Source organism: Etheostoma cragini, chromosome 11 (genome assembly GCF_013103735.1).
Source record: "Etheostoma cragini isolate CJK2018 chromosome 11, CSU_Ecrag_1.0, whole genome shotgun sequence".
In the NCBI taxonomy this organism is placed as follows: domain Eukaryota; kingdom Metazoa; phylum Chordata; class Actinopteri; order Perciformes; family Percidae; genus Etheostoma; species Etheostoma cragini.
This window is the reverse complement of record NC_048417.1, coordinates 5,974,509-5,994,903: the sequence shown is the minus strand read 5'-3', so window position 1 is coordinate 5,994,903 and position 20,395 is coordinate 5,974,509. Positions and strand designations below refer to the sequence as shown.

General features: G+C 39.4%; 1 protein-coding gene and 1 long non-coding RNA gene across 2 annotated transcripts in view; one reads left to right on the top strand and one right to left on the bottom strand.

Moving 5' to 3' along the window:
• cntnap5a (contactin associated protein family member 5a) overlaps nt 1-20,395 on the top strand; it is a 95,470-nt gene that overhangs the window by 25,813 nt on the left and 49,262 nt on the right. The window contains exons 4-7 of the mRNA XM_034885411.1: nt 9,244-9,391; nt 13,661-13,864; nt 14,502-14,686; nt 17,537-17,680. Coding sequence (XP_034741302.1) covers nt 9,244-9,391; nt 13,661-13,864; nt 14,502-14,686; nt 17,537-17,680 — 681 coding nt within the window. The remainder of the gene's footprint in view (nt 1-9,243; nt 9,392-13,660; nt 13,865-14,501; nt 14,687-17,536; nt 17,681-20,395) is intronic.
• LOC117952843 overlaps nt 17,028-20,395 on the bottom strand; it is a 13,677-nt gene continuing 10,309 nt past the window's right edge. Inside the window, exon 3 of the long non-coding RNA XR_004658518.1 lies at nt 17,028-17,259. This is a non-coding gene — a long non-coding RNA (uncharacterized LOC117952843). The remainder of the gene's footprint in view (nt 17,260-20,395) is intronic.

Here is a 20,395-nt window from a genome sequence, read left to right as displayed (position 1 = left end):
GATAAACCCAATAGCGTAGCCCTTAGAGGGCTACGCCTATACTCATATAATCTGACGTTACCTACGTAACGAACGTGTTGGGGGTAGTTTTTAAGTACTGATCTTTATACATCTTTTAACATAAAATCTGCTGAAATATAGGAAGATTAGATCAAATCACCAGGTTGAGTAGAACGGTTCTAACTCTGAAACAGATCTTAAAGTCAAACACCTCCTTTAAAAGCTCTGTTACACTTTCACACTGTTACTCTCACTAACACAGCTTCATAGTCCCCAACCAAATTCACTTTTTACTTCCGTTTGAGTAACATTTACTAGCAGTGGCCAGCTTTTTTGTTAAAAAAAAAAAATACCTTACCTTTTTTTTAACAGCAGGTCAGCTTACAAGGAGTTTAAGATGGGTAGTTTTGATTGGCACCAAAAGTGTGTGCGTGTGTGCTTGTGTGTGTTTGTGTGTGTGTGTGTGTGTGTGTGTGTGTGTGTATATATAAATATATATACATAACATATAGTCATCTTTGCTATGTGTAAATGTTGAGAAAGAAAAGCAATAGAAATTGCTTAAACAAACACATATCCTACTTCATTATGGAGGGTTGGAATATAACAACAGAGCTTTTCATATGTGTAAATTACCCATATTGTGGGCCCCTGATGGACGTGGGGCCCTTAAGCAGCAGCTCAGTCTGCTGATGCCTCACACCAGATTTCATGTACCATCTGGCAAAACCAGTGCCATTACAGATATTTAACTAGAGATCAACGTGTTAATGTAAACAAGAACACAGTATCTAAGTCAGTTTTGAATTAGTGCCATAGAATAAATAGAAATTCCCACAGTTCCCTTGCAACTAATATGAAATATTTATAGAGCAAAGTTCAGTGAGACATTTACTGTATGTGTGATCAAGGCCGTCTTCATACCGTTATGTTTTTGAAAGGAATTAAAGATGCTGTGAGGTGAGAAGACGAGACATTCTGTATAGATATTACCACCATGACTAGCAGCTATCACCTTTTGTAAGTGACCCATAAGAGAAAAAAGACTGCTGGACTTATTTCAAATATTCAAATTTAATAAAGCACTCAACCACGGCATACAGCGCTGTATCATAGTGTATTATCCTTCAAAACCTGGCAAGCATTAAAACCAGGCGTGACTAAGCTTTATATTTACTGAAATATAATAACCCTCACTCCTCCCATCTCTTCTGTGGTGTTTATGTAAACTTGGATTTAAAGTATAATTTATATAGTGCAGGATGAATGTCAGCCAATTAGTTAGAAATGTCTTATTTGGAAATGCACACTCAAGCTGACTAACCACAGCATTCACCAAGACCTTTGGTTGGTACTTACTCACATCCGACTGGCATTTTAACAAGTGAAGCTCAAAGGTAACGGCTCGTTGCCAGAAACTGAACTGAGGGGGACTAATGAGAGAGCAGCAGCAGCTGCTGATATGACTGCTAGCTCTCTGCCATTCTTAGCTAACATCGAGCCAAATTAGCTCCATGGAAAAATGAGCTGTAATAAAAAAGGGGCTGAAGGTTGACAATCCTCCTGGCATCTATTAGATGCTGCAGTGTTTATTTAGTGTGTTTGTAAGTTTCACAATAACACTAACTAACCGATCAAGGCAGCTGGAGAACAGCAAATCCTTTTTGGTGGTGTGATGTTAAATTACTGTTTTTGTCTTAAGAGTCCGGTGGCTTTGAATAGAGATGGATGCTTCAGTTCCCCTTCAAGGGCTGTCTGACAGCATGGTAAAAGGGTGAAAATATTTTAAACATAGCTTACACATAAATTATACAGATTCTTAATCTAGGTGGCTCAAATATAATATGCTCTTAAATATTAAAATATTAGCATAATATACAGTATATTAGTATAATATACTTTATACTGCAGCCAAAATCCTTGCGGTTCCACTTGAACCGCTCCAAAACATTTCCTAGAAAAGCAGCTCTAACAAGGCGCTGCAGGTTTCTAGTCATCCTTCACACAATCTCTTCTCCCACCTTCTAGACATTTGCAGAGCATCCCCACGTGCACATCACATTTCAGGGATAGTTTTTACTAGGTAATAAAGCTACAGGAAGGATGGCTGAGGTGTGAGCTTAGTTACTGTCTCACTGTGCTTGTTTATTTTTTTATGTTATTTTTAATCATTTTTTTAACTAGTGCTGGGAGAGTGCCAAGGCACATTGTATTTCATTGCTGTGGTACTCTGTACTAATATGCATATGACAATATACTTGAACTGAACTGTGTGGCCCCCTCCACAGCAGTACATTGCCGGTTATACTCTTATTTCCAAAAGTGGGATAAGTGCAGACCACCATCCACTGTAGATAATACTATCAATTTAATAAATGAGTAGATGCTTTGTGTTCAAAGTTGCCTTTTTGTGTGGGTACACAACACAGGCTGTGTACACAACTGTTTTTTTAAAGATTGGTTTGGGGGTAGGTTTCTTCCTGATGTTGGCTCTAGAGAAAAAGTCGGTCCCCAAAATCAATGGCCATCCTCGTAGGCCCATTAATATCCATGGCAAATACTATGGAACATCTGGACAGCATCTTGCTCTGGATCAAAGGGTTGGAAGGACATCTCCACCACTGGTCCTTGAGACATCCGGAAAAAAACACTGAAAATAGAAATGAAATCAGCTTTGACATGTGGTTAAAAAAACAAACACATGAAACACGCATTTTGTCTCCATTTGATCATCTTTAACGATTCAATCGCCTGTTTTTTCTCATCACTTTAGTAACTGTGTAATCACCGTCTGTTCCCGCAACCAGTCTCCTGTCTGTGGGAGTGTTCTGAGCAAAGCCTTAGAAAGTATAAGAGGAACATGTGAAAGGACATGATGGCACAACTACAAGCTGATAATAACCTAATTAGTGGAAGTCATGGGAGAAAATCTGTGAAAATGACTTATGTCTGACGCTTTTAGGACATGAAGTGTGGACTTTTATCAGCTGATGGGCTGTGAAACTCAAAGTGACTCACAAATCCTTACTCAGTGAATGTTTTTCCTTAAAAAGAAAAAGGTGTTTGGCTTGATGGTACTTTTAAATTTAAATGTTCAAAGTAAGTCTTTAATTATAATAAATCACAGAGCCCCTGTTTTAAATCCCGCTTTAACCTAATTCCCTGTATAATATTTGCAATCTATTTAATGGTGAATTAGATGGATTCTCCAAACATTCATAGGTGGGAAGAGGAATGTATTGTACCAGTGGGTTCCAGATTACATTCATTACCCGTGTAATGTCTTATTCCAAAATCTATTTTAAATGCAGCTGTGAATAAATCTATGAAACTCATTCTTGTCCATAAGGAGGGCATTTATACATCAATTGCAATGCTTCAGGTAAAGGGGAATCTAACAAGGGTTAAAATGTGTCTGCATGAATGCTAACTTTATCTCAGTATCTGTATCTCGTGATTGCACTTGCAATTTTATACAGCCTTTCTCACAGAAATGTTGGCTGAATCCTACCGACTTGTTGATCCCCTGACTTTTCATCTAACGCCACCATCGGGTTCTGATTTGTGGGTATGAGTTAAATAACCTAACTGTAGATGGATTGTCATCTGTTGGTGCATTCATGCCACCTGGAAACATCAGGGGCCCCTTATATCACATTGTTTTTCCGACTGCCAGCGTTCACATGGTCGGGATGCATTCTTCTTTTCTTTATATTGGTGTTGGGCATGACATTGTGTTGCATTACTGCCACCAACTGTTGGGCATAGCCTAGAGCATCAGGTGTGTGAAAACATGTTGGCGACAATAAAAAACACCCCAAAGCTCTTAAATTATGCATTATTTTCCTCACTACAGTTTGTAGAAGAGCTCAAAACATAGGCCTACGTTTGACTTTATTTGATTTACTTGTTACTGGCAATAGCATACAACTTTTATATCTAATTTAAGTTACTCTGTTGAAACCAATGGAAAACTATAACCTAAATTGATGGCACATTGAGGACGTTGGCAAAATATATTGCATGCGTGCGTGAATTTTCCATATTTCGGAAAAGTTTCTAAGCATTCAACACATTTGAACGATCATCGCCCGTGTTTCTGTACGTCAGATGTCAACAAGGTGGCACCAACTGGGAAACTCTGTCAGCAAAATCTAGAAGCAGTTTCCCATCTCTGATTCCCAAATGAAGTGAGATGAATGATGACATTTTCACTGGGAAGAATGTTTTTCCGATGCCAATGAACTACCCAGTCTCACGCAATTTTGTGAAATGGTGACGTTATTTTGATTTGTTGACTTGTGTACAGGTCATGTTAATGCCGTTTATTTCGTGTAGAAGTTACGATCTTCGAACGTGACCATTTCACACACCGCCATGACACTGGGCTGCTCTTGGGTACGGCAGAATGAAACGCAACACGCGGGACAGTGATAATAGCTCGGGCCGTGACACAATCCTCTCTGGGGGACGCAACAATGGCAAAATGAAACACGCCAGCGAAAATGGGACATACTGCTACACGTGAGACATAATCCACGGGCACAGGCACACGACCCGCAGTCTCTGTGGCACGCAACAACGGGGAAATGAAACGCCACACGTGAGCCACAACAACTGGACGGTTGTGGTTAGGAAGAGATTAACGCGGAAAGGAACTGCAACACGCGGGCCACAATCCCCGGTCTCTGGAGTGAAAGTCCTGTGTTGTTTGACCCATTCACCGCCCCCACCAACCTCCCTGTTCACCAACCTTTGACTTTTAAAAACTACTTGCTAACTTAATCGTTCTGTAATCATAAAATAGGTTTTCCGTTAAAATAATTTCAAAAAAGTTCAAAATTCGTAATAAACACACAAAAATAACAACATTAACGTGACCAGTTCACAAACTACCATGAGACTGGGCTTCCGTGAACCCACAGAAAGTTTGTAGAGATATTTAATGTCACCAGAGGAAGCAATCCTTCTGACGTCGATGATCCCCTGACTTCTCATCTAACACTATCACCACATGGACAAGTTCAGCTTTTCCTACACCGAATACCATCAGCCGGTTGCCATTTGAGTTTATTGCCAACTAGCCAAGTTACTAGCCCATGAACCTTGCTATTGTGAATATTGCCTGTAATGTTGCCCAACAGGACCCTCAAGGACAATTGAACTAAATAACTGTAACTATATAACAATAAATGGAGAGCCGTATGATCGGACTTCTGATCAAGACAAACTTTTGGCACCTCTGACTTCTCATCCACTATACAGTTGCACTATCATATATATCAAAAATGAAATAACCATCAGCCTTGGCTGCCATTCGTGTTTAGTGCTAGCAGTGTCGGGCAATAATGCATTACTTATACTACTTTTGTATCATTCCTTTCCGCAGCAACAAGTTCCAAAACTTGAAACTGTTTCCAAAACAGTAGACCTAAATGTATTTTTTTTTTGTCCTAGGTAGGCTTTCCTATATATATATATGATGACGTCTTAATTTAGCTTGCAGCAGGTCACGTCATGTCGGCTACTATTCAGAAAGCTAAACGAAGGGCGACGGCGAGAGGAATACATTCAATAGCTGGAGGTATTGTCATTATATAAAGGCTTTGATCATCCAACATGCCGCTGTGAACAGAGCAGCGGGCCCTCTTCTCTCTCGCCTTGTGCACGCAGACAGAGCGAGTTACTATGGTGATAGGAATCTGCGTTGGCAGATCCTTTTCATAATGTAAGCTACACCCATGGGGTTAAGTTGGGGTTAACTTTTCTGGCCTTTATTTCTGTCTTCTCTCTCTTTTGACAAAATGTGTCCTTGCAAAAGTGCAGCTGTGTCATTGTTCATATGCTCACCATAATTCCAGGCAGTTGTTCACCAAAATCCGTAGAAGGCATCTTGTTTTTTTAGATGTAACACCAAGTTACAAAACACGTTCAGTGTGAAATTCAACAAAAAACTTAATAGCCTGAATAGGTAAATGTGCGATAGTCTTCGTCAGCCTGGATGCAGAATGTCTGCTGTTCTGCAGTTTGGCTGATTGTTGAACCCTTGTGTAAGGTTAGTTATCTTTCCAATACGCTGCAATGAGTTCTAAAGCTCAAAAATGTGTGTGTTTGTTTTGTGTTTCTTTTTTGTGGGGAGGGGTGTGCTAACACAATAAATTAAACTTGCCATTGTGAAGATGTTGCCGGCAATGTTGCTAGAAGGATGTTTTAACAACAACATAATAACTAGATAACTCTTTGGAACAACGGGAATTTTATATTATGAGAATAGAAGTGGAGGAAAATGAGACATGTGATCGAGACAAACTGCTGTTACTCCTCACCAGCAGGATTGAGCCGAGCATTTAACACCCAGGACAGCTCACGAATGAGCACCCTGGACAGCGCCGGTGACAGTTGCCTGCTGATGTTAACATTGAGCCAAAAGCATCATGTGTAGCCTCACAGGACTGCTGGTGTGGCTGTAGACTCTAGGGCTGCCCCTTCTTAGTCAATGAGTCGACTAACCGGTCGTTTTGGTAAATTATTTCATGCTTTTTTTCATGCTGAATGATTTATTTCCAAGAAATGTATAAGCACATCTTTGGTAAAAAAAAAGGTTTAAATGCTGGTACTTTTACATGACTTACTTTTACAGACCTGTTAATTAAATTAACTAAATTGATTATTCGACAAAATTATAGTGTTAGTCGACTAATAATTTCTTCAGTCGACAACAGCCGTAGACTTGTTTTTTTATATTAACTTGACAGTACCTTCACATAACTGTAGCCCAACATGTAACTCAATAGGTGTGGTAGACATATATGATACATGAGGATATATTCTTTTTGATCCTGGTCACAGGACTTCTTGCTGACTAACTGGCAGTCAGGGATTGCTGTAGCATATTCACTCGTGGCAAGGTCACATCGTAGCTTTCTCCTCACTATGTGTTCCCTTAGGCTGTTTAACTGGTCAATGACCTTTCGGAACACACTGTAGCATCTTCAACGCTGGCAGCAGGATCCCCCCTCCCCCTAGGGAATTGATTAAAATAAACGTATGCGCTAGTGCTGTATGCAACAGAAAGGAAAACTGACACTAGGGAGCTCATCACCGGAGAGGAAGAGTAAAGAGTCTTAATTAATGGGGAGGGAGACTGTTCCGCTGTGACAGAAGCATGAATAGAAATAATGAAGTCACAGTGGGGTTAGGGCTGTTTATGTGGATAAGGACCGACCTCGTTCCTCTGGACCTTTAAAAAATCTTCTGCACCCTCCGGGCTGTGTATGAGACTACACTTCATCTCCCAGCTGTAACACACAGGATGTTCTGTTGCAAGTTTTTTTTTTCCAGAGAGGAAACAAAAACAAACGTCATAGCGCCGGACAGCCTCAGTGGTGTTCCTTTAGTGGTAATGCTCTTGAATACCAATGACTCATGCTGACGTGCCTGAGTGTTGTTAGCTAATGAATAGCGAGAATGCTTGCAGTGCAGCCCTAATCAGAATTTGTTTGGTTCATTACATTTTCCAGACATTCAGCTGGGAGTCGAGCGGAAAGACGTGGTAATGATTATAACAAAAATAAGAAGACGCAGAGTTTCACAAGCTGTATACCGAGCATATACCATACACAAGACATCCACCTCGATTTAGCAATTGCATCCTATATGTCCACACATTTTCCTGCCAAAGCTACAACAGCTTTGGTTAAATAACCTCAGATATTTTTATATTTCTGTTCTTGTCATTAGCTCCATTGGGGTGTTTCCAATCAGAGTTGCAACAATGTTTGAAGCAGACAATCGGGACTCCTCAATGTTTTTGACTAATAAATAAGTACAAAGGGTGTTTTTATTCCAAACATTTTTTTTTTTTTTTTTGATTTTTGAATTTTTGAATTTTTTTTATATGAATACGCTCTTAAGAAATGTTGTACAAGCTTTAGGCTACATGTACAATGTGGAACAATCAAACAGCCTTCTACCGTAGCGTTTCTCACACAAAGACTGAGAATAACAAGGTTGTGGTTGGAGCCCTGTATGACAAGCCTAACGGCATGCTTTCATCAGCCGGATTCCCAATAAAACACTGACAGCTTTGATTTTTTTTTTTGCTTTTGAAGTGTCGTGAATATGTATGTTGTGGGTTTTTTTCAAGGCCGATGTGTTCCACCCATTGAGTTTGCCTTAAAAGCTGTTTGCAGTGCTAAAGTAATACATTTGCTTTGACTGTATGTATAAGCCCCAGCGCCATTTGTTAATCCTTCCTATGCAGACATGAATTACTGTGCATGTGTAAAAAAGCCTGGCTCCTATGTGTGCTAAGATTCAGCCATGACGCTTCGCTCGCTAAAAGGCTCAAAATGGGAAAACGGTGGCATAAATCACAATAACTGCCTTAACAGTCGCACTGTTGCCTTGATTATCTACCAAGAAGCAGCATCCGGGTGCATTTAATGATGCTTCTCTTTGCAGCATTCTAAAATCCTCGGACGGTCATTTGTGCCGCTGGTAATTGTGTCTCTGCTGTTGCGGAGAGTTGAATCATTAGCCTTGTCTGACAGTGTTCTGTCCACAAACGCCTGGAGCTCCACTGCAAATGATCTATATTTTTGGTTCTTTGTAGTAGGAGTACTTATTGATCTGATATGTCACCTGCCTAGAATGGGTTATGAAGAAGCTGGTAATCAGTCATTTGAGAGGAGAGGTTGTTTGTCTCTGTTTCTGCCTCCATCTCTCACTCTCTCTGTTTCACTGTTTATGTCTCCTGGCATTGTCTGGTGCAGATGGAAAGGAGAGGAGGGATAGAATAGAAAAAGAAGAATGACATCTCACAATTGTACTCAGGGGTTTTTGTATTTAGCTCTGCAGGGAGAAGAAACAATAAGAGAGCCCTTATTGCCCCCGGCTGCCTCAGTGGTGATTTTCCTTCCTTCTCACATGGATCTGTTTAGAACAGATATGTCTAAACCACACGACAATTCTTATCACTTTACAACAAATAGTATGTTCAAGGATAGGAAGAAGACCTTGCCCTTGGCTTCGCCTTGTCAGCACTTAGTTGTTATCTGTGCCATTCAAGGATTTAGATGTATTTTTCACTGTGCCTATATATCAAGTATTAAGCTAAAAAAAAACATGTGTGTTTAAGTACTCCCTGGTGAAAATATTACAATTCAAATCTGAGTCATTTTCTTGTTTTTCACTGGAGCCTTTGGTCATAACCACAGTTTTTGTCCGTCTGTGATCCCGCAGAGATTTGTCGGGAATGTGAATTCGGAGGCCGTTGTCCAGAACAAGCTGTCCCACGCAGTGAGAACGCGTTTCCTGCGTTTGGTGCCTCTCGACTGGAACCCTAGTGGCTGGATGGGCCTCAGACTGGAGGCGTACGGCTGCTCCTACAGTGAGTAACACACCCCTTGCAGTTAATAACACACTCTGAAAGCACTCAAGTATACACATCACCCCTCTGTGGTTTGCACCACCTTGAAGGATTTGTTCATTTTTAAATCTGGCTCTGTGGCTACACTCTTGATGGAGAGTAATGAGGACTATTTTCTCTTCACTTGGTTTTAACACACCGTTTCATACCTCAGACAGCAGTGAAATGACTAATCAAAAACCCAACAGCCTGGTTGTGAAACATACATGCACAGGGATTTCTCCACGTTCAACACATCCAGAATAAGACTTTCAAAACAGCTTAAGAAGCATGTTGGAACACCTGGTGATACTGGGGAGCTGCCACGGCTTGAGAGATCAAAAGGAGGACCCAAAAAGCACGAGACCTGTCAGGTTTGGCAGGTTGCCAGACAGGCAACAGAAGCAAATCCAGAAACACTAAAAAGAAAGAAAAAAAATGAAAAAACTATACATTAGGAAGATTCACAGAGAGCCAGGAACAAACACAGACAATCAGACACAAGAGAATCCCAAGACTAGGGCAATTTATCGACATGATATTGACGTTAACATATGAGGCTAGATATCGTCTTCAATTTTGGATATCGTAGTATTGTGATGCAACGCAACAAAGCGTCTTTTCCTGGCTTTAAAGGCTGCATAACAGTAAAGAGATGTCATTTTCTGAACTTGTCTGACTCACTAGCTGTTTTATTATTTGCCTTTACCCACTTAGTAATTATTTCATATTACTGATGATTGTATATCTAAACTCTGTGAAAGCACCAAGAGTCAACCCTACAATTTTGCCAAAACATCAAAGTATTTGGTCAAAAATATCGTCTATCTATCTTATTTTTCATCACATTGCCCAGGTCTACCCAAGACTAATATACACAAGAGTAGTAGGGTGGGAGCGAGGGACAGGTGACGCAATTCATCTGCATGTACAGCTGAACAGAAAATCTGCAAAAGTTCATTTAAGTTATGAGCTGACGGTATCAGTAGCTAGTTAGCTAGCTATGTTAAATCTTTTAAAATGAATCTAGTTGTGTTATTGCAACTTGTGACCCTACAATATCCTTAGTCTTTACATATTATTTTTGTCTTTAACGTTAGTTCAAGTCAGGAGAGACTTCATTGCAGATGTGCAAAGATTTATTGTACATAATCATTGTACATTTCTTAATAATAATAAGAAATGTGTGTGTATACAGTATACACTGTATATAGAAATAGAGATATATATAGAAAGGAACTCTAATTACAGTGGTTGGACGAAGCCCAGAGATGGAAGGGGAGGAGGATTGTTGCACAATTGCCTGAAAAGACAGCTAATACAAAGGAGAGAAGACATTTATTTATTTTTTTAAGATAATATTTCGGGCACTTTAGGCCTTTATTTGACAGGACAGATGAAGACATGAGCAGCAAACAGCCGCAGACTGGAGTCGAACCCTGGCCCGCTGCGTTGAGAAGTAAACCTCTATGTTTGGGCGCCCGCTCTGCGGATGTCATGCTGTGATTGGATTTTGGATTTCCTGGCCAATTCTGGTTGGTTTTCTGAAAACCAGGTTTCAAGTTGTCAAAATGTGCCAAATGTGTCCCTTAAAGTGAACTTTATGCCTCTGCGGAGGCTCTATGCTGAGCTTTTGGCGTAGCCTACGTAAGTAGACTGAAGTGTAAACTTGTGTGTTGGTGTGTGTTTCGATCTCTTTACAAAAGAATAGCAGGTCCGGCGTGTGTGTGTGCGTGGGGAGGATGTGTAGTGCGAGTGAGAGAGCAACAGTGATTAGCTTAGGAGTGAATACAAACTCTAGAGGCATAGTGAGACAAACAAAGTGTCTTCCCTTTTTTTTCTAAGCACGGTCAGAAATCTGTAGCAGGAAACATTAATCCTTGATTTCATGTTGTTTATGCAGAAGGAGAACCTAGAAATGAGCAGTGGGAAATACACCGCTACCAAGCCACAGCCAAGCAGACCAATCACAGTTGTTGCAGTCTGCGTCAACCATCATGCGTAGTTATATTTTTAGAAAGATGCACATCACAGCCGAGGGTCCGGTAAAAATGACAAAAGGAGTAGAAACAAACACTTTGAGTAGTGAAGCACACACCAGATGTGCCTTCCAGACAGAAGAAGTAATAAAAGTATGGTGTCTGGGATGTACCATTCCTGACGCCGGAGCAGCAGCCTGTAAACAAGACACAGCTGGTCAAAGTGCATTGCGTGCCGCTAGTGCATGTTGCCTTTAATGCTTGGCTTCATGACTACAATTAAAGTAATTACCCTTAAGATAACAAATTCTCGATGAACATAATTCATTTAATAAGATTTAATCATGAAAGAATACATTCAAATACATCCCTACTTACGTGATTGCAAATAAAAACAAACTGAAACTATACAGTTCATGATAAAAAGACACCATTATAGCCTGAGCAATCCTCCATAAAATACATGTAATGGGGATTCACTGGCACACCTCTCCCACGCATTGTGAAGCAGCACTAACTAGATGAGCCAGTGAATTAATGCACTGTGAAACACACTCTGAATATCTCACAGTGATCAGTTTTATGATGCCCAACCACCACACACTGGCCAAGTGTGTTAACGTTGGATAAAACCAATGCTGCCTGCTTTTTGTACTCCTTGTTCCTCCATTGTTTAACACATTTGTCTATGCTTATAAACTAGTGAAAATACCAAGTAAGTTACAATATAGCTGATGAACAAGTTAACCTACAGAAAATGCAGAATCTGCCCAGAAAGACGGAGAAAGGTTACATTGCCATGCAGCTCGTTCTGCTGCAGAATTGTCTCTCTGAAGTAGGATTATATAGAGGTGACACTGAATGCAGCTGATCTATTCCTCAGGATTCTCCTGAAATCAATTGTAGATGAACGGGGAAAGTGGAAGAAAGAACGTGTAATAGAGTTTGAGATTCACTCCATTTTGACAGACAGGTAGCTGGTTTGGGTACAGTACTCTTTTCCAGTCAGATTGCTGTTGTATAACAGTGATTATCAGAGCCGTCTAGACTGTGTGAAGACTGCTAAACCTGTGCAGTTAAATGGTTTTTGACTCGGCTGTGGAAAGACAATTCAGACTGTTACTGCTACTTAAACATTGGAGCTGAATCAGTAGCTTCTTTTAAATCCCTTCTTATAACACATTTGTATAGACTTGGCTTTTATGTGATGTTGTCTTTTTATCCTTATGCCTTTTACTGACTGTTCTCCTATAACTTGCTAATTCCACTTATCTTTGATCTACTTGTGAATTTTCCTTTTCTCCTTCCTGTCCTTTAGAGCTGCCCCATCCTTTGTTTTATGTAAAGTTAAGTGTACTGAGTATAGATAAGTGTGCTGTGTATACTTATGTTTTCTTTATGCTCTTGTTTCTTGTTTCTTCTGTTAAAGCTCTTTGTAAGCTGTTGTTTTTAAAGGTGCTATACAAATAAAAAATAAAGTTGTTAGTATATTTTTAATTGTTTGGCTGTTATAACGCTGGTACTGCTGACTGGATTATTGTGGTCAATTTAATACATATTATTGAAGCCAGTAGTTATGTTATGGCTTAAATAAGATGGCATCTCACAAGGAACGGGCATTGGCGGATCGACCCCCAAAAAATTGAAACTAAATCTCGTTTTACTATCAATATCAGTGTCAGTTGGATAAACCAAAATTAATCCATCTCATCTTAAATTACTTAATGCTGGTCCTCTTTGCATCCTTAGTGACAAAATAAAGATTAGTTATTTACCATTAGAGATTGCTTAACAGTTACTGTAATAGTCAAATGTAATTTCTTTGTTAAGCAAATCATTTGGACAATTAAGTAGCTTATTAATGATGCATTCAGCTCAGAAATTGATGTAGACTTAATTGTGAGAGAACTTTTCTAGAATATGACACTCAGTGGTGGAAAAAGTATTTAGATCCTTTACTTAAGTAAAAGTACTAACACAGCATAAAATAATCAGTTCATGTCCTGCATTGAAAATGTTACTTATGTAAAAGCTGTCAGATGAATGTAGTGAAGTAAAAAGTAGAATATTTCCCTCTTAAATGTAGTGGAGTAGAAATAGAAAGCGGAATGAAAAGAAAAGACTCAAGTACCTCACAATTGTACTTTAGTACAGTACCTGCGTAAATGCACTTACTTAAATTCCCCTATATAACTTTTTACAGACAAATGGAACATGTTTTCCATTTCAAGAGTGCTTTACTGATTCAAGAGTACTTGTGATTCTCTTTCAGAGTCGTACGTGGCAGACTTTGACGGCAGAAGCTCCTTGCTGTATCGGTTCAACCAGAAGTCCATGTCAACGGTGAAGGACGTGATCTCGCTTCGCTTCAAAAGCCATCAGGCTGAGGGTGTTTTACTGCACGGAGAGGGGCAGCGAGGAGATTACATCACCCTGGAGCTTCACCGAGGAAGATTGGACCTCTACCTCAACTTAGGTGAAATGCGCTCTCCCAACCTCTCTCTCTCTCTCTCTCTCTCGCTCTCGCTCACTCTCTCAAATCAATGTTTTATTTCCCCAAGAATTTAGTCTCACAGTCACGATTGAGAGGTACTGCAGTAATGTTAAGGTTTATACATCTCGCTTCAGTTTCACCCAGTAATGGGAGCATACCAGGCCACGGTAATGTCTTCAAATTAAATCATTGCTTATTAAGTAGCAAGAGAAAAAAAGATGAAGAGGAACTATTTTTGTCAGATTGCTGTTTCCCAAGCAAAGGCATTTAATTCACAACAATACAAAGAAAAAGATAATAAGAAAACTGTCAGAGTTTAAACAAGCAAAACCAAAAGTTTTGGTAAATAATTATTTTTTCTGTTTACAGCATAATTCGTATTCCAATTAACCATACAAGCAGCAAATACCTTCATACCAATTAACCTGTTTCTATTCTAGTATACATCATCCAAGTAAATAAAGAGGATGTAATTGTGTGTGTACAGTAGGTCTGCTTTTTTATTGCCTTAGTTGTTCACTTGCCAGTCTCCCATCACACATGTACATGTTCACTGTGGAGGATGTAAATATGGGAAGCTTCTCACTGTGTTGCGGATGTTTTCTCGGTGTTTCTGCAGACGACAGCAGGCAGAGGTTCAGCAGCGGCCGCGTTGCCGTCACCGTGGGCAGTCTGCTGGATGACCAGCAGTGGCACTCGGTTCATATAGAGCGCTTCAACAAGCAGGTTAACCTCACAGTGGACTCCTACACACAGCACTTCCAGACCAACGGAGAAGGGCACTCGCTGGAGGTGGACTACGAGGTGAGGCCCTGCGATGATTCAATTACATATCTGCAGCTTTGTAAATGTGAATGTCTCTTGTGTATGCATTCATCCAGCGAGGGCCAGGCAACCCTATCATTAATAAGATAGATACGACACAGTGGACTACTATGGTAAACAGCTTCTAGTCTATATACTGGAAGCCCTTGGGGAGAAACAAGTTTTGAAATGACATCTTCGTTATGGGAAATGAAGAACAAAAGAATAAAGAAACACATGTAGTTATTTTTGTTGTCTCAAAGGAATAACCGACTGCCAAGAGGATTGCCAACATCTACAGACTTTTGCACAGCATTAACATTGTGAGACATTCACATTGATTCATCATTGGTGAAATATTATTTACTTTTGAATTCCAGAATATTCTACATTCAAATTCTAAATTGAATAGTCAACCCATCATTAAAACTATTATGGGATAAAATAGCTGTGTTTGAAATTGTTTTCTATCACAGAAATAGTTTCTTCAACATTTTGTAATGGTGTTCAACTTCTCCACTGTTAATTTCATTCACTATATAGTCCACTCTAAAATACCAACAATGCACAGCTAGTTTGAGTGCACATGCAATGCACTCAACATTTAACTACCATATACCACAATGCAACACGGTTGTGTTTTCCCGGCGGGGAAGAAGCAGCAGAAGCGACTGCAAAAACTGAAAAGGAAAAATGGAGCAGGCTTCCGTTTCTAAACATTGGAAATGTAACATGCAACATATTTACAACCTTATACTATCCTCCTGAGTGCTCGGTTTGTTCAGGGATGTATTTCACTCAGGTGAGACTTTGATGCAGACACACAAAGATGTATTACACATGTGCATTGGTGGAGGCGGTGAAGGAAAGACAGACACAAAGCCCAGACTGAAGGAGTCCAGTTCTTATTAGTTATTAAAGTCTTCCTGAAAGAATTTATGCTAAGACACTATCATTACTGTCCCGGCCCGGGGACACATCCACAGTCAGTCCCCAGCCAGCTAGCAACCATCCACTATAATTACAGCCCCAGCCCGGGGACACATCCACAGTCAGCCCCCAGCCAGCTAGCAGCCAGCCCGGTCAGCACTTAACTCTGGTGCTAAAGACGCTAACGACAGTTTACTGAACCGTCGGGAAACAGACCAAGGCACCCGAGTCAGAACTTAATTTCCTTTGGGATAAATACAGTTGCTTTATCTCTATCTATCTAACAGCGGCCATTTGTGATGTTAAACCCCCCCTTGTTTTAAGCTGTATTTACAGTAGGCTACAATTACCAGACAAAATGGGGATAAGGCACCAAAAGGAATAATACTAATAGCAATTTAAAGATGTGGTAGCACTGGATCTGGACAGGAAAGATAACTCTGGGAGTTGGATGGGGTGTGTTGCGATTCTGCTTTCTAACTCCGTGATACAGGTTTGTGGATCTTAGTGTTGTGATTTTGGTTTCAGCTTGCATATCGTTACAGACCTAGTTGAAATACAACATGCATACTTATTACACCATAGAAATCCACAATGGGCATTAATCTGCTGCTACAACAGCCTTCACATTTCCGGGATGGCTTTCAAAAAGATTTTGGAACCTGGCTGCAGGGATTTGCTTTCATTCAGCCATACGAGCATTAGTGAGGTCCAACCCTGATTTTTCGTGATAAGGCCTGGTTTGCAATTAGAGTTCCCATTCATCCCAAAGCTGTTTGATGGGCTCTGTGCAGGCCAGCCAAGTTCTTCCACACCAAATTCATGAAGAAAAGACTTTTCTTTAAGGACCACTCTTTGTTCACAGGGGCATTGTCATCTTGAATAAGGAAACAATTTCCCTTTGTTGGAACTAAAGGACAAACCAAGCATGCCAAAACATGCCAAACCATGAACAATAGCTCCAGACCAGAATTCTGTATGCACATAGTGGCTCTACAGTGTATGTTTGGATCCAGTGAGTGGGATATGTTTTCTCACTTTCTGGATCACTGGTTGAGCTTTTCATGCAGCCACTTGTGAGAATATGCCTGTGAATGTATTTTGAGACTGTAATGTTTTAGCCTTCAGCAAAATGCACAACAGAATGTGAATGCACTTTTTTTTTTTACTCTTTAAAGAAAATGACATACATGAATATACATTTTTGTACTTGTTACAGTGGCTCAATGTCTGCATTACATTTGTCTTAGGTTGCCTGGCATCTGTCAAGCACCCTCCTGATCTGTCTTTTTATTCCCTATGCTGCCTATTCTCATATTATGCAAGTTTTTGGGTTCATAATTGTATTTAGAGGTTGTACCAGAACAGGTTTACATGGTTTGATTTGAAAAAACTCAAAATTATTTGACATATTGCAGATTGCTGGAGCTCCTCTTTTCACCCTGTGTGTTGAGCTCTTTTTTTTAGCTACAGACACTACTGTTCCATCTTTTTTAGGAGTTGGACATGCAAATTACCTTATGTCAGCACCACCAGACAGTCAGAAGCCGAGTATGAGGGCGTGCCATGCTAGCAGCTAGGCGAGCATTATAACGTGTGTTACAAAATGATGCACGTTCACAATGGAAGTTAAGGCTGGACTACTACTGGTCTATCTTCTGACTTCCTTCTTTTTTGACGCTGGTTTTACTGTGCAAGTTGTTTTGTGATGTTCTTTGTCCCTGACTTTTTTATTTATGTAGCCTGCTCTTGCTTATCTACGTATCAAGGCACACGTCACCCCATCTGCCCTGGTTGACAACCAGTTTGGGTCAGCTTATGCTGTTTTTAAACATGTTATATACTGTAAATAATGAAGACTTGACTTGACTTGCATCTGATGCTAAGAGGTCCACCTTGTCGGTTTTCCCTTCTTCAAAGCTGAGTTTTGGAGGCATCCCACTGCCTGGCAAACCCGGCACCTTTCTGAGGAAGAACTTCCACGGCTGCATGGAGAACCTCTACTACAACGGGATCAATATCATAGACCTGGCCAAGAGACGCAAGCCGCAGATACACAGCGTGGTGAGTTGCGAGAAGTTTCTATATGTCTGTCTATGCACTTTACTCCACTACCTTAATGTGACATCTTTAGCTACAAATTCATTTACAAATTCATATTTTCCACCAAAAAATAATAATATTTTGACTTTCTTCTTATTTTGTAACAATAAAATAAATTAAATGTTTAGTTATTCTTAAACTACCCAACAATATAAGTCCAGCTGAAATGATTAGCTGATTGTTAAACATTTAGTTGATTGACGGAATTGTTTGCATCGTTTCCAGTTTCTAAAAGGTGAGGATATTTCTGCATTGACTACTTTAAATTTTATATATATATATATATATATTTAGCTTACAGTGTGGTATTAGTACTTTTTTATTTTTTTATTTTGCTTTAAAAAAAAAAAAAAAGATCTGAATATTTCTTCCACCTCTTCTATAAGTTGATGCCATGGCAATCATCTCATTTTCAACTCTGAAATACCATACATTACATATTACATGATGAAAATAAAAGCCAGTCAACACTGTAAACACAATTAGGTACTGTAGAATATCCAAAGATAAAGTTGGAAAAGAATGAAAATTATATTTACTATATATAGATAATGTGAATGAATATTGTACGAACTCCTATGAAGCGAAACACAAAAATTAAAAATGTATGTAATATAAAATATACATGTAGTGTAAAATGTGTCAGATCTTCCTTTTGAAGATGAATCTTGAAGACAATCAGGAAGATGAATAGAGCCGGACTGACGGATATCAATATTTTACTTTTTCAAAATGTGTTAAAATTAAATCGGCCAACATTCTTCTTTTTATCACAAAGCCTTTTTAAATTTGATTTAATCCCATGAATCTTAAGACAATTAACAATGTACAACAATTAACAATAAGACAATTTGGTCATTACAGCTGTCAGATAAATGTAGTGGAGGAGCAATTTGTAATACATTCTAAATGACCTCAAACATATCTTTTGCATTTCTGTACAACGTTTTTATTATTTATTAGCAACAAATACGCCTGAATGGTGGAACAAGCTGACATCAGGAAAGCTGAAAGTCCACACATCTTCCGCCGCAGGCTAAAAACACACCTCTTCCAACTGCACCTTGGCTATAAAGATGATGGTTATATAAAAACAAATTGCATTTACATGTTGCACTTACATGTAGCACTTCGTAGTTTTTCTTATTTCAAGCTAATGTACTTCTTCTATGCCACTCTGTTCTGAGTTTTTATGGTTGAATGCGCTTATTGGAAGTCACTTTGGTTAAAAGCATCAGCTAAATGAAATGTAATGTTACGTAATGGAACGGAATACACCAATGTATCTTTGATAAGCTGATATCGGCCGACATATCAACTTATTGATTTTACTGCTGACAAGGACAAATACTCAGTACAATATCAGTAAAAATTAGCAGTTTCCCTTGGAGATCTAGGTTGAGTCTGTCCTGCTTGGTATAGTCCTTGTGCATCCCTTCCAAAAACACAGTTGCTGCATAAAAAAACAGAGAAATGTGAAGAACCACTTTTCCATTCAAAAGGCATCTTACAGAGCAGAGTCTCTCTACCATACATAGTGTGTGTGTGTGTGTTTGTGTGTGTGTGTGTGTGTGTTTGTGTGTGTGTGTGTGTTTGTGTGTGTGTGTGTGTGTGTGTGTGTGTGCGTGTGTGTGTATATTAATGTAATAATGTTTAAGCAGTAAAGTGAATAAAGCTGCAGCACGGCACAGAGCAAAGAGTGACCATGAGATATGAGATTAACCTATGACACAGCTGGGAAATAAATGTTGAATGAATATATATATATATATATATATATATATAAATACATGGGGGTTGTCTCTAAATGCCCTTTAGATTTTTGCAGAAACTATTTTATGAATTTTTAATTGCATTTTGCGTTTCTTTTCCTATTCCAACATGTCTTGGTTAAACACAAACTAATTATATCCATCTAGTAGATGTTGAGATATTTTAGTCAAAACGACAAATGTAAACCTCATGGTGGCGCTAGACGAAAAGACAGAGAATCCCGTAAATCCATAGGAAACATAAGGACCATCAATGTCTGCACAAAATATCATGGCATCCAATAGTTATTAAGATATTTCTATCTTAACTAAATTGGAGGATAGACTTTTTTGCCTTGCTGTTGTTCTTTGCTTGGCTGATTTGTGATGATATTTGATTAGATAAGGCATTCTGTTCCAAAAACTAGACAGAGAAAATAACGTTAAAAAACAATCATGACGCCCATTTTGATCCTCACTTCAATATCATTAAGTCCAAGTGTGTGAATGGATGCATTTGAAGAGTCGACCCTCCACGCGAATCAGACAGGTCAGCCAAAGATCCACATGCCACATCTCATCTGAGACACCCTCTGCCTCTAAAGTCTGATTGCTGTGTTAAAAGGCCTTTACTGACAACAGAAGCAGCGAGGCTGCCATGATGGCAGCTGTAATGGAATTTCAATGGGACTATTTCCCGGAGGTTGATGGGAAGGAATCACATTGAGAGTCAAAGAACTGTGATTGCTGTGTGCCGGCTTGCGGGCACTGGGACTAATAGGACTCTGACCTTAACTGACAGGAATGTACCAAACACAGACTTACTTATTACACTAAAATGTATACTTAAATACAAACCCGATTCCAAAAAAGTTGGGACACTGTACAAATTGTGAGTAAAAAAGGAATGGAATAATTTAGAAAT